Genomic DNA, 13,733 nt, shown 5'->3' on the forward strand with positions numbered 1-13,733 from the left:
ATCTTTTCTTTCAAGAATTCCATATAAGCAATTCTTCATGTCAGATTCGAAGTATTTACAGGATCAAATTCACTAATGAATATAAGGGAAAACTGGAAAAAAGCAAACGTATTCAAACAGATACGTCATTGTCAAGTTCACATTTCGCAACAACTCTTATTACTCGTCAGTTCTCCTCACTTGATGGCTATCCAACTGGACTTCGACGATTTCAGGTTCTTTCGTCTTATTCTGCAATATTTTGAATTAAATTCATGTTTCTAGTATCATATGAAGTAGAACTACGTAGGAAGACACTCAAGAAATCAACTAGCTGTCAAGTGTACTGAAAATGACGACCAAATTAAAGGAAGCATATCACGAAATTGACAACGTCAGGGTCTCCGTGGGCAAATATGGAGTCCGGAATGTAGATTACGAGTATTAGCGCGGCAAACCATGGTTCGTTTTAATTGTTCTAAAAAAACGGCATGGGAAACGTCGTTTGTTCCTACGAGGCACGTGAAAACGCTCCACTATTAGGTACGCGTCGCGTCCACGAGCGAGGTCGAGAATTAATAAGGTCTCCTCACTATCCTATTCAACTAAAACCAATGAATAAGGTGCTGACGAACCAGCGCGTACACAAGAGAGGCGCATTCTAACGTACCTCGTAAAAACAAATACCGTTCCCACCGCCTTTTAGGACGATTAGAGGGAATTGAGAGGAGCCACGCTCAAACTAGTAGTCTACAGTCGGGTCAAGACGACATGAAGCACGGACAGTTGCGAAAGCGGTTGCGCTCGAATCGGTGCGGTGGAGACAGCGGTTGAAATCGAGGTGGGAGCTTGGCGAACTGCAGAGATGTGTGGGATTAGCGATGATACTTACACGATCCCAACCGCTACGCTCCACCGCACCGCTTCGTGCGCAGCCGCTTACGCAACTGTCTGTGTTTCATGTCGTTTTGACCCAACTATACACCCCAAACTTCATATTTGTCGATGGAAACCTCAACTGTTCAGAAAAAAAAATCAAATGAATGCATATCGACTAGCAGTTGGTAACAGTAACTATTCTACTACATAACAAATCACTAGTAACTGATTGATAAATTGTGTCATAATCTTCTGGGAACTAAGGTTCTACCTAGCATAATTTCCTTCCCATCTTGTTAAGAAAACCTACCTTAGGAGCTGCGTCTTGTTTCATTATATACTCGTTCAAGTCAATCACTGGATGCGTCGATTCATTCAAGGAATTCTGAAGAGAAACCATCTGCTTCTTCTTCTTTTACAGTAAAATTAAAGGAATAAAAAACGAGCAGTATCGTTCAGTTGAAGAATAAAATTAACTAACATTTGATACGCCGTTGGGTTCCGGCTGAGAAAGCTCATTAATTATCTGCACGAGCTGAAAAATACTAATCGTCAGATAGGGTGGATCTTCAGGGACTACTGATTTTTTGCATGAAATCTGAATAATGCCATAGTGAAATGTGGTATAGTAGTTTCTCTATCACTAACATTGTGATTATAGTATATTATTTCAAATCAATCCTAAGAAACAAGAATGCTTTTTTCAAGAAAGAAAGAAAAAACGTTTTGTTGCAGAAAAAATGAAAGAGATAATGCTGTTCAAACACCAGTAACAATATTTTCAATCGAAACTTCATATCTTACTCTACTGTAGTCGTTCTAGAATCTTCAGCATATCTGTGTCTTATTAAAGTATTATTTTTGCTCGAGCTGTCATAACTCCAGAATACCCGACTCAGCATTATTGAAACTAAATAACCAAACTGTTTATTGGCGATACGACATAAGCTTCTAAGCCATAACAGTAAAAATGGGAAACAGTAACGTACCGCTCCAAATCCTTTCATTTTCTCGTCGGTTATAAGAGGCTGGGAACTACCTGAAAGTAAACTGTCGTTTCAGTAGACTTCTGGAAAAAATGTTCCCTGACTTCTTTTGATACATGCGAACTAACAATATTAGCAGTTTACAAGAAACGGATGTGCATTTTTGGACACACCGTAATCTCGCCGTGATTATAATGCAAGTGTGTGTGTGGAACCGTTTAATTCATGACGTAGTGGTGAGGAGGCTGTTCGTTCGGCGAAGACTAGCGGAGTCACCGTCCACTTTATTAAGAATAAAACCAGTTTGTATCAAAACTCTGTCTTAGATAGTAAGAACTGAAGAAAACAAGGAAAACCAGTGAGGGAGGGGATGAATCACTCCGAGACGTCATTAATTTTCTTCCACTCGCTGCACATCTCGGGCAATCATAGATATCGACGCTTAACTAGAATGGTCGAAAAAAGTTGCCTCCCTCAAATCTCACCTAGGATTGTTATTTACAACCATTGCGTTAACAAAAAAGAAACAAAGCACCCAAAAAGACGTAAATTTCCCCTACTCTTATGCGTCGGAACAAGTGAGATTTGAAAAATTAAGCAGAATCGAGCAATTGTTTTGGAGCTGAGCGAACTGAGCTCACCTCGCAAATGAACTTGATTTTCAGATCCTCTCAAAGTTTTAATCAAAGAAATCAGTCAATCGTTTAGAAAAAGTAGTTGTTCGTTACAAACGTCAAGGAAGGAAGTAAAATTGCACAAAATTCTCCGATAACTCCAACATTTTGTAGCTTGTACAGCATACAAGACAGAATTCCGTAATTCTAACATCTAATAAAGTAGTTGGATTAGAAAAAAGATGATAATACATCGCCATGTCAGTTGTTCCGAGACAATGTTGGAAAGAAGGAGTCCAAATGTAAGAGCACGCCTTAAACCAAACTATCAAAAGTGCATGTTCTATTTTTCTAAAGCCGTTGTTCATTTATGTATTTCGATTGTTTCGAGCAAAAATCCATTTCAACACTTTAATGGTGAAGAATACCAACAAAAAGTGTTTTAATAGAGTCTCGGGCTGAGTGATCATTCATTCCTCAAAGGTATTTTCTATGTCATCAGGAATAGATAGTTTTTAGGAAGGATGGCTCAGCGCTAATTGCAACTATTAAAATCCCCCAACTAAATATTTTCTCAAAAATCCAAAACGCATCGCTAAAAACCATGCCCTACAAGCCCACATAGAATAAAACCTTGTACTTTCTTTGTTAATAGAGTACGGTCAACGGTGGAAGGGAAGCGCTTATTCTCGTACCTCATTCTCATTCCTCATTCTTATTGTGCAAAAAATGAGGTAAAACTGCTGTGGAAAGTAGCGCTCGGAAAGAAATTTTAGAAAAGAATGTCCGGGACAACCACTGTGTAAACCGCTGGAAATATCTGCAGAACGTCAGCAAGAGACGCTGCAAGTTGCAAGATGGACAGCAATTTATGAGCTCTGCGTCACACATTCCTAGTACATTAAAACAGCAACGTTTCACACAAATAACGGATTTTTCTTGGGAATAAATATAGAGATAATACCTAGAACATGATTTCTTGGGGTTTTCTTTGTATAATCACGACTCAAAAAAAAGAGTGCAAATGTATGATGATTGTCTTGAGTGTAACATAAAACACTGATCCTTGAAGAGGAAAACTCAAAACATGATTGAAATTACTGAACAGATTGAGTACTGATCGCGAACTTGTTGAAGTACTCGATACTCACATTCACATTAATCGTTCGAATCGTTCTTAGAACTTCCTAGTTCTTAGTCCTCTCACTCCTTTCGTTCCTAATGATCACTCATGCGAAAAGTGGGTAATTAAAACTCCAAAACTTGTTTTGTGAACCAACTGACGTTTTCAGAAACCGTTCACGAAGAGAAATGCCGGTTCTACAGCGTACGATGAGGAACGCAAAAGCATTAGGGCGCAACGCAAGTCACTGCGAGTACGAAACAAAAATACATGAACTACACGGACAGGAATTCGCAGACTAACAAGAGATGAAACTAATCATGTCGGTAACTTAAATGTATAGAAACCTTATTTCTTGTTATCTTCGCATTATTACTATTGAAAAGAAAGGAATGTTTCTGTAGCAAACAAGAACCCCTGAACTGATCCAAGTTCAAAAGGTCATAGAGATAAAAGTTATGGACATAAACAGATGCAAAACATAAATATAATAAACTCACTGGTCTTTGGAGTATCCGACTCAGGTGCGACTGGAAAGCACGCAAGAATAGTACAGAATAGAATGAGATATATCATGTCCCTGCAAAAAGTGGAGATCTTTGATGTTGGTGAAGCACTGGATGTAAAACAGTATGTGGACTTGCCTGGGAAGGCGAAACATAATCAAGTGACTCATGCGATGGAACAAGTGGACGCATTTATACTGTAGCAGCCCATTTTACAGCCAACCGTTCTTCTTTTTTTGGATGATTCCCATCGATGTATTCACTTTCAACGATAATTGAAATTAAGAATATGCTCCGCGAACAATTTCTAAAATGAGATCCATGTCGCCGTAACATCTAACAACTTAAAGCGAATACCTCTAGGTAGTAACAGGACAGGCTTAGTTCGACTTCATTGGGATAGGACTGCAATTTCAAGCCTGTTATGGAACCTGTCTGGTAACTCGGTCTGCTCGCTGCACGATGTCGTACCGCCCATAACATTTGGCGGAGACGTTTGCAGAGATTCCCCGACATGCACTTAGCATTAGATCCTAAACACAATTGCAAGGATAAGTGCAAACGATGGGGAAAGATGAGAAACAGACAATTCTACATTCTCCCTTGTCAGGATTAAGAACATCAAAGCAAATAAGAGAGATTGTTTCTAGCTGTTTATAGGAGATTGATCACTTTTCACTTGCTTTCTCACGGAATTTTGTAGAAAAAAACGGACCCAGACATCTTTCTCTTTCCATCTAAATAACAATTAAATTAACAGCTAAATTCGATTTAACACAAAGTTACTTTAAATAGCTAGAGAGGCTGGAAGGAAAGTACAGCATTCCTCAAATAAATATAAAACTTTCAACCTTTCCATTCTCCAAGTATTACTGCGACTACAATTGGATATCACAAGAATTAGCTGTTCATTGGGAATGTTACTACATGATCTAATCTTGAATAATTCATTGAACAACCATAATTTTAACATATTAGTGCGTACTGGCATGTAACTGTTTAATAGGTCAGACATGTGGGTGCTGATGGAATGGGAAGAAATGGAGAGCAGTGTGTTACGCTGGGTTGCGCGCCAGCTATCGCCAGTTAAAGTAGAATCAAAAGAAGACATCCTACTGAACACAACGAATCAAAAACTGTTGACCGGCATCCTTGCTACGCCTTGAATCCATCCGCAGTGCGCTTCGCACTATCACTGAACATTAAAACACAGGCGGATCAAAAAATCCGTTCACTATGCAGTGTGTCTGCATTATACGAATCTCCGGTAGAGATTGTGATACACACTCCGTTATCTTCGATTTTGTGTGCAAAATTAGTCCATCACTACATTAAATATTAAGTAGTTTATAGAAATCAAACGCAGCTCCTAGTCACGTTCGATCACAGGGAAAATGAGTGCAATCATCGAGAACACAAGTGCAATTCGCGCAACATTGTATGTAGCTGTTCACATCCTTTTCCATCACAAATTAAAATTCTTTAGCTGGAACGTACAGTCGGCGTAGAACTTGCTGCTAAACATTAACGCAACTCGCCCTTACTGAAGGAATGCACCGGGCTCTGTCTACCTGTATCACCTGTGCTCCCGTTGTTCGTCGATTTGCTCTAGCGCGCCCCTGTAATATTTCCATTTGTCCCAATCACGCGCAAAGATTGTCCAGTGGCTTTTCTTCTTGCGAGGGACTCGAAGAGCATCACATCTTTCTATGAAGGACCTCGTAAAGAGATCGAACAAGACGATGGTCTTCTTCCTGCAATCGGTTTGATATCACGTGGTATACCACACGCTTACAGTTCTAGTCAAGGGGTTCTCGTTGAGACGCATCACGTGTCCGACGCACCCAATTTTACTTTCCTTCGTGTATGTGGCAGCATCTCTGATGTTCGATCGTTGACGTAGGGCTGAACTTCAAATCCCCTCTTTCACTTGCGTAAAGTGGCATACTCCTAGCATCACCCTTTCAATTGAGGGTTCTATGACGCTGATCGCACTTTCCTCCTGCTAGAGAGAGGGCCAGATTTCCGGGGCGTAGTACGAGGAAAAACGGCGGTGTTGAATAGGTGAGGATACTGTCAGTCGTCTTCACTACACCGTCGCTGCTGTTATATGCCCAAAGCCGCTCCTTTCCTCGAGCGTGAATAGGGCATCTCAAACCTATCCGTTTTTCATGAACATCGTCTTAACGAGGTTCAGCTGGAGAACAATTTTTGTACACATTTCATCAAATTCGACCAGCATCCGTTCCACCTGATTGATGCTTGATGTTATCAGAGCGATGACATCAGCGAGACGAAGATGGTGTAACTGCCTACTATTAATTTCAACTCCTACGTCACCCCATTTTAATCCTCTCATTAAGTTTTCGAGGGTGGCGCTGAATATTTTGAGTGAGAGTCTTCGATTGTGGCATTATTGATAAATGACGAAATTTTGGTGGTGAAATTGAACTCACGAAGTATCTTCACGTATGGACCAGAAACGGTTGGATGTTCAAGGCCTCCAAGACTTCAGTCTCAGCTGAATCGAAGGCTTTATTCAAATGGAAAAGTGAGACACATCACAGAGCCTGTAATCTCGCAATACTTTTATGAGTTAGAAACGGTGTGTATTTGGCTAAGGGCACTGAAACGAAACCCTGCATGTTCGCATGGCTGTCCTTCACCTAATGTTTTTTCTATACAGTTTAATATTACTATTGTGAAGAGGTTGTGGATGACAGACACTAAACAGAATGGGACATAGCTGCCAGTGTCAAGTGGATCTCCTTTCTTGTACAACAACACGACCTAGTTGGTTTTCTACTGCTCGGAAAGCTCCCATTCCGACGGATAACGAGTGAAGACTATCGCTAGTGTATTGAAAAGACTAGCGGTAGATTCTTCAGATGTTCAGACTTGATTCCGTTGAGACCAGGTGAGGTGCGATCCTTTACCTGAATGTATCTCGGACTTCGGGAAAAAGGATGGCATGTCCATGTTCTCTTAGATATGTGAGGAGTGGACCTGGTTGTCGGAGAGGTCCGAGTAGAAGTCGTGAATGACTTTCTGCATCCCTTTCTCAATGCAGTAGTTGTTCCATCTAAGATCATAAGAGCCCTCATTTTTGTTCTACTGGGAAAGTTCCGATGGATACAGCGAGTGCCCTTGTTCATCGCTGCTACTTCAACCAATACTGCTGCTATTCTCTCTTCTAGATCTTGTTTCAGCGCTCCTCTGCAACGCCTATTGAGCTCGGATGTTAGTATGTGGTTGCTTGCAGCTACACGCTGGATCTAGGGTTTCGGAAGACCTATGTCTATTGGTAGCTTTAAAAAAGTCCCTGCTTTCGTCGTTCAATCGTGAATATGTTCTTCATAATACTCGACAGTGTGTCCATCATGTATCATCCCAGAAGTCGATTAGCGAAGCGAAGAGTTCACAGTCGATGATGGTTCTAGGAATTCGTTTCATGAATTGGCGTCTTTCGCTCCCTCTACGTATACGATATTCTTCGCCACGTATCTCTTTCGTTAGAGGGATCACTGCCGGTTAGTCTTAGGCTGCGGAGCGAATAGGAAGCTAACCGCGGACCAAAAGCGACTTGTGCCTGCCTTGAGACAGCAGGTTGATTCAGGAGATGGAACTCTTGGCTCTATTGTGCCAGTCTTGACTTCGAGACCCTTGTACCGGTCCACCCAGAAGCTTGCAATCTAGTGAGTGGTGGTAGAAGAGAGGCATTTTGAGTCGCCTCCACAAACAAGCTAAATTTTTCAAACCGGGAACACACTACGTTCTCTCAGATAACCCATATAACCAGAGACCAGCAATTTGCCCACGGTTTTTAAAATCATGCGTGCGAGACGGTAATCAGAGAAAGTCTTCGGAGAAAAGCCTAGTACCGTGGGGCAAGGAAAGGCTTAGTTGCAGGAGTCATCTAGGCTACTGAAATGGAAAAGAACTAGGATGACGTTTTGTATTTACCAGAAATTTATGGTTTATGGCCATTGAAGATGTGGTGATGCAAGCTAGACAGCTTAATTACGACGTCATCGGAATGACCGAGACGAAACAATGCCACCCGTCGTATGTGACACTGGAGAAGAATTGTTTCTAGGAACGGTATTGGGGTTGGTAGAGTCGGTGTCCTCATCAACACGAATACGACAATGAAGATAGACTCGTCTGAACAACTGACGACCCGATTCGAACGTCCACTGGTGGGGATATGTGGATTAACACCAGCTTTGACTATCTTCGTTTTCGAAGAACTTTGCATCGAGACCCACTACTTACAATGGAATGAGGAGAGAGATAGAGAGGCTTCGCGAGTTTATCTTGTCGATTATAACCATCTGTGGAAATATCCAATTCCAGAAGCTCTCCCTTTTCTGTTTATAGTAGGAGAAGAACGCGGAAGGTACTGTATAACCAATAAGTGGTTTTCCCTGACGAATGTCGCTGTTGTACCAAAGTTAAATGATCGCACCCTCGCCTCTTTCGAGCTCTGTCTACAGTATCTGAGGAACTTTTCGGCCTTTTTTCTAGCTTTTTATAATTTTCCATCATTTTTTAATATAGCAATACATGGATGAGATTAAATAGTTTTAACAGAAACATTCCCTATTACTTTTATCGCTTCTTTTGCCCCTGACGCCTCTATAACTTTCCTACTTTTTGGTGCAATTGCGCATGATCAACGTTTGTTGTAATCGGAGTTAAAATGTAATTACAAAGTCCTGTGAGACGTTAGCCATTTTTGCGCATTAACATATGGTAGGGTCAAAACAACTTGAAGCACGGAGCAGTTGCGTAAACGGTTGCGCTCGAAGCGGTGCCTTGGAGCGTAGCTGTTAGGATCGAGTGAAGACTCCTAGTACCTCCGTTCATCGCTGCAGTTTGCGATGGTCCCTCCCCGGTTCAACCTGCTGCCTCCACGAGACGTTGCAAGCGCGTACGCCAATGCACAACCTGTCGTGTTTCATGTCGTTTTGACCTGACTATATGGTTTCACGTTCATTACAGTAACAGAAACAGTCCAGGACAGGTTATAGGATCAAAAAGAATGTGCAACATATGTATGCCTATAAGCCTCCCCTCAATAACACTAGTTACGTTACGATAAAATTGTAGAAAAAGCTGAAAGATACAGAACTTTCACAGAGAGTGGGAACTAAAGGTTGCAACAAAAAAAAAAGAGCGGACGGTATAAAGAAGTATAGCCGGGTTAAACGAAATGAAGCTCGGTGCCGTCACGTAAACAGCTACGTAATCGACGTGACGGATCTAATGATTGGGATTGAGGTGGGACCATCGCGAACTGCCACCATGAGTGGAGCTAGCGAGGGTCCCCGCTGGATTCTGACCACTTCCCCATCAAACCGCTTCGAACACAGCCGCATACGCAGCTGCACCGAGCTTCAAGTCGTTTTGACCCGATTATAGTTTGTGGGTTGCTCAGAAAAACGTATTTTACAGAAGGAACAAAGCATATACCAGCTGAAACAATCCGATGATACTATAAACAGACGAAAGAATCTTATACGAATGATAAAAACGTTGGTAAAAGCAACTAAACACTTGGAAAACAATTGGAAATTAGTGAGAAAACTGGGAAAGCCGTACACATTTAAAAAGTGGATAAAGTGTTTCTATGCATTTTCGTGAACAGAAGCTTGAAAAACATTCACATCCAGCGTCTTCTCTGGAAAGTGCAAGCAGTCGTGGATGTGTTACCGAAATACCTTGTAAGTACTCTTAACAGTTATTGGTCAAAAAGGATACATAATTATAAGTAAACCGTAAATTAGAAATAATGCTGTCTTCTTTGTTTTCTTAACACAGAAAAAGGCCACTATATTAAGGATTTCAAGTCATTTTTCTTTAAAAAAAATCAATCAGTGCCGATGAAAAATCAATGTCACACGATCTCACTGATGTTCTCGAATGTTCTTTGATCTCCGGCACTAGCACGACGGTGCACTGCTATTCCCTACCAGCGATCAAAATCATTGCTAAATAAGTGCTTTTTAAAAGATTTTATCTCATGTTGTGCAAAGATTTTTCATTCCTTTTCTTTTCGCCATATACTCCCATTTCTGTGCGTTGCAAGTAATTACTGGAGTAATGAAACCAATTCCTTTCGATTTATTCGGATGGGATCATTGTGATGTTCCCTTTTTTTTGTAGTGATCTTCTCGTTCCCTTTTAGTCCTCTGTAGTTTTCCTTCTATTTTTCATTTCACATTTTAGCATCACCAAATTCGCTGAATTCCAAGGGAGATCGTCCTCATTTACAGGGAAATATACACAGTTATGGAATTTAAAATAAGTACAATAATATTCACAAATGCAGCCTACTAACAACAACCTTGTTTCTTTTTTGTTCGTGATTGTGTGCGTATTCAATCGTTTTCTTATTCTGATATGCATCGATATGATCGTTTATTTCGACATTTACAGAACTAGTGCATGACCGACTTAGGAATCCATCTTGGACTAAGTTCGTGGATTCGCCCAGCAGGAAAATGACACTAGAGGTTTGCGCATAGATTGTATTTTGTATTTGTAAACAACTAGATTGTACTTACTACTATTTAACTTAATTGTAATATTGTGCTTCTTACGTAATTACTAGCTATGGACACTAGTTAAAAGAAAAATGAGAATGAAAATCAGAAAAAAGTGCAAAACCATAGTTGCAAAAAAGCTCACCGCAAGTGCCCGTGTCTATGCGTTCCATACAGCTCCAACCAAATGTTCGGAGGCAAAAACCAACTCTGAAAACCAAAAATTTGTCAGTTGTTGATGAGTTTTCGTACGATTGAACAATAGTCGAAAACAACATTTGTGAAAACTTCATTTTCGGTGTAGTTTTCTTTTTCTAGTATAGTTGGGTCAAAACGACACGAGGCACGGACAGTTGCGTAAGCGGCTGCGCTCGAAGCGGCGAGGTGGAACGTAGCGGTTGGGATCGTGTAGGGACCCTCGCTACCGCCACCCATCTCTGCAATTCGCTACGGTCACACCCAAATTCCAGCCGCTTACACCTACATGTCGTTTTGACCGTACTATAATGTTCACGATGATTGTAATTATCACAAAGAAAATGGGAACACCCTCTACAAATCCAGAAAACAAGAAGGAGCAGATCGACTGGTTTGCTCAACAAAGCGGCTGCTTGTAGGAAGATGAGGTCCCATAACGTGAAGTACATTCTATTCCTACGATTGTAAAGAGTTGATTATTTCGATGATTTTAAATCATCCTTAATCCACCCTTATCACTTTATTTCCTGTGATTCAGCCCACGCGAAGGGCTGCTTCGTTGTCTGAACTGATTGGTCCACTGCTCACGATCCATCTATTTTGTAGAATTGTAAATTGTGTCCAGTGTTTTCGCTGTGATACTTGTAGACTGCAAGAAAGCTCCATTCATTAGAGGAAAGAGTCTAGCATCGGAAATCCCACATAGACTGGTGTTCTAGGAAGAAAGCTTGAATGTGAACAACGTTTGGAACGCTGGAAAGTGAAAAATAGTGCTCTATTTCCCCAGAAATGACCAACTGAGAAAAGCTGCGCTTTTCCAATTCGGCGTGGGAGTAGTGTTCGGATTTGCATGCTTTCGCTGTAAGCTTTCTGAAACATTATTTTCATTAATTCCGGTTCGATGGGGAAACACGGTACGTTAAAGTAAATGTGGAAGTTGTACTGGTGAGAATAACAGGAGTTTGTTGTGGTATTCAACTCAGTTTTGGTTTTAGACAGTAGACTTAGTGAGAAGCCTTAAGGGAGGCTAATCTGAAGTGGATAGTCTAATTAGGCGCGAAACGACCCTCCCTTTCAATCTTAGCGTCTAAGCTTTTTCGTAATGGCGTTTTGGGTCTCGAAGACTAGCGATGTGACAACTTTTCTTGGAACAACTTTCACTCATCTGCATAGATGAGGGAACAGACACGTTTACTTGGTGTACCGACGCCACCGAAGGGGGAAAGTGCAGTTGGAGGGGAAGAGGTGGGAGGCAGCGAGGACTGCGCCCTTTTTTCTGGAGGTTCTATCTTCCTTTACTCCTTTTTTCTCTTCGTAACTTTAGCATACATGTCGTAGATCCTATAAGACTAATGGTTAGGTTTCAGAGTGCCGACTGATTTAGTTACATTATTTACTTACACGTCGTACAGAGACAAGGACGCAGTTGAGCCCTCGCACCAACTACACTTTACGTATAGCAACTCAACTAGGGTCAGAGACGGTACCCTAGTTGAAAACCATCTTGTGCAACTTCTGTCGGGCTACGGTAGGTGCGCGGTTCTGCACACAAATTTACGTACTTAGAAACGACATGAATCGTAAGTGTGGCTGCCGTGTATTTACGCAATTGCGTACGTGCTTCATGTTGTTTTGACCCTACTATACTATGTTGTAGAGCGATTGTCTAGGAATTCCATTGGTTCAAGTTCGGAAGCCCCCAGATCTGGAACTCACAGCTCCCTGATTCTGGTATGTTTCTCGTAGACTGTTTTCTTTTCACATGTTCACCGTGAATTAAGTTCTTCGCTACCTTGAGTGCACTTCTTGCACGCCGTGAACTACGCGCACTCATTACGCGCGTGTTCGTCCGCCAAGCATTTCGTCTAACGTTCGCGGTTTTTCACAGTTCGCACTATTCCATTTTCACGCCCGCATCTCGCTGACAGACACAGAAAAAAACAGCGATCATCCTCCGCAACACAACCTTGTCGGCGTCGTCAACGTCTGTACGTGTGGTGCCGGCCGGCACCGACGACGACGACGACGATGAGACTGTCTGTGACCTCGTTTCGGACAAAATCAGAGAGAGCCGCTGTGTCGCTTCTCGCAAAACTTTGCGCTCCTTTAATCTCGACTCGAAAATGCACTAAAATATTTATTTGGATTTTCTCCATTGCTGCTGACACACGATTGCCACTGCCAGGCATAAGAGCAGTCATTGCGGATGTCTGTCGTGAGATGCACCTAACTTCGTTAGGCATGGTTCAATTTCAAATTTCCTACCGAAATTTATTTATCTACTTATTACTCTGTTTAAGGGAGATACTGTTAGTCGAACGAACATCACAGACTGCCCACTAAAGATTTTTTCTGATTATTAGTAAATCAGAATAGAATTTCTTATTTGAAAATCATCCAAAAAAGCTCAGAAGAACAAAAGGGGGGGGGGGGGAATAGTGAAGAGCATACGTCGGTTGTTTTTTGACCTGTGACCAGTTTTACCAGGCCTGGACTTTTCCCTAGGGATTGAGCTGAGCTAATATACGCATACTCTAACAATTTATCTGTCCCTTGTCATTGAGGAAGATAACTTAGAGGTTACTACTGTAAACGAGAATCTTCTTATTCGTGGAGTAAAGACTTTTTTCTGTACAGCAATAACATGCGATCTCTCCCAACTCCGGCTGTTTTTTTTTTTGCTCCATCTACGTCGAAACTTAATATTAGGTTGTGACTGACTACCACGAAATGTAAGCTAAACACACATTGTTTCCAAAAATTGGGGAAAAAAAATTTTTTAAGAATTTTAACGCTTAGGATTCAATTTCAGAAATTCCTTTGTCAGTGTAGTTGAGAATAGAACGAACGAAACCATTTATTCGAAGCCCATGGAGCTTTTGGAATATGTAGGGCAATTC

At 41.4% G+C, this 13,733-nt stretch overlaps 2 protein-coding genes across 3 annotated transcripts; both read right to left on the bottom strand.

Annotated features, from left to right (window-relative positions):
• Positions 1-159: 159 nt before the first annotated feature.
• On the bottom strand, positions 160-4,257 carry RB195_003658 (uncharacterized protein; the record flags this gene model as incomplete). 2 transcript variants are annotated; one of them, XM_013447388.2, is made up of 6 exons in its annotated part: positions 160-231; positions 1,169-1,243; positions 1,340-1,393; positions 1,848-1,897; positions 4,082-4,161; positions 4,226-4,257. In XM_013447388.2, the coding sequence occupies 6 exons, from the start codon at positions 4,255-4,257 to the stop codon at positions 160-162; spliced, it is 363 nt and encodes a 120-aa protein (XP_013302842.2). The 2 variants fall into 2 exon arrangements, with proteins under 2 accessions (XP_013302842.2, XP_064057287.1); XM_064201406.1 differs by having other exon boundaries at positions 4,226-4,242.
• Positions 4,258-4,352: 95 nt separating this feature from the next.
• RB195_003659 (uncharacterized protein) lies at positions 4,353-10,808 on the bottom strand (the record flags this gene model as incomplete). The annotated part of the gene is made up of 3 exons (XM_064201407.1): positions 4,353-4,394; positions 4,445-4,620; positions 10,781-10,808. 3 exons carry the CDS (start codon positions 10,806-10,808, stop codon positions 4,353-4,355), a joined length of 246 nt encoding a protein of 81 aa, XP_064057288.1.
• Positions 10,809-13,733: the final 2,925 nt, after the last annotated feature.

This window comes from Necator americanus, chromosome IV (genome assembly GCF_031761385.1).
Source record: "Necator americanus strain Aroian chromosome IV, whole genome shotgun sequence".
Taxonomy (NCBI): domain Eukaryota; kingdom Metazoa; phylum Nematoda; class Chromadorea; order Rhabditida; family Ancylostomatidae; genus Necator; species Necator americanus.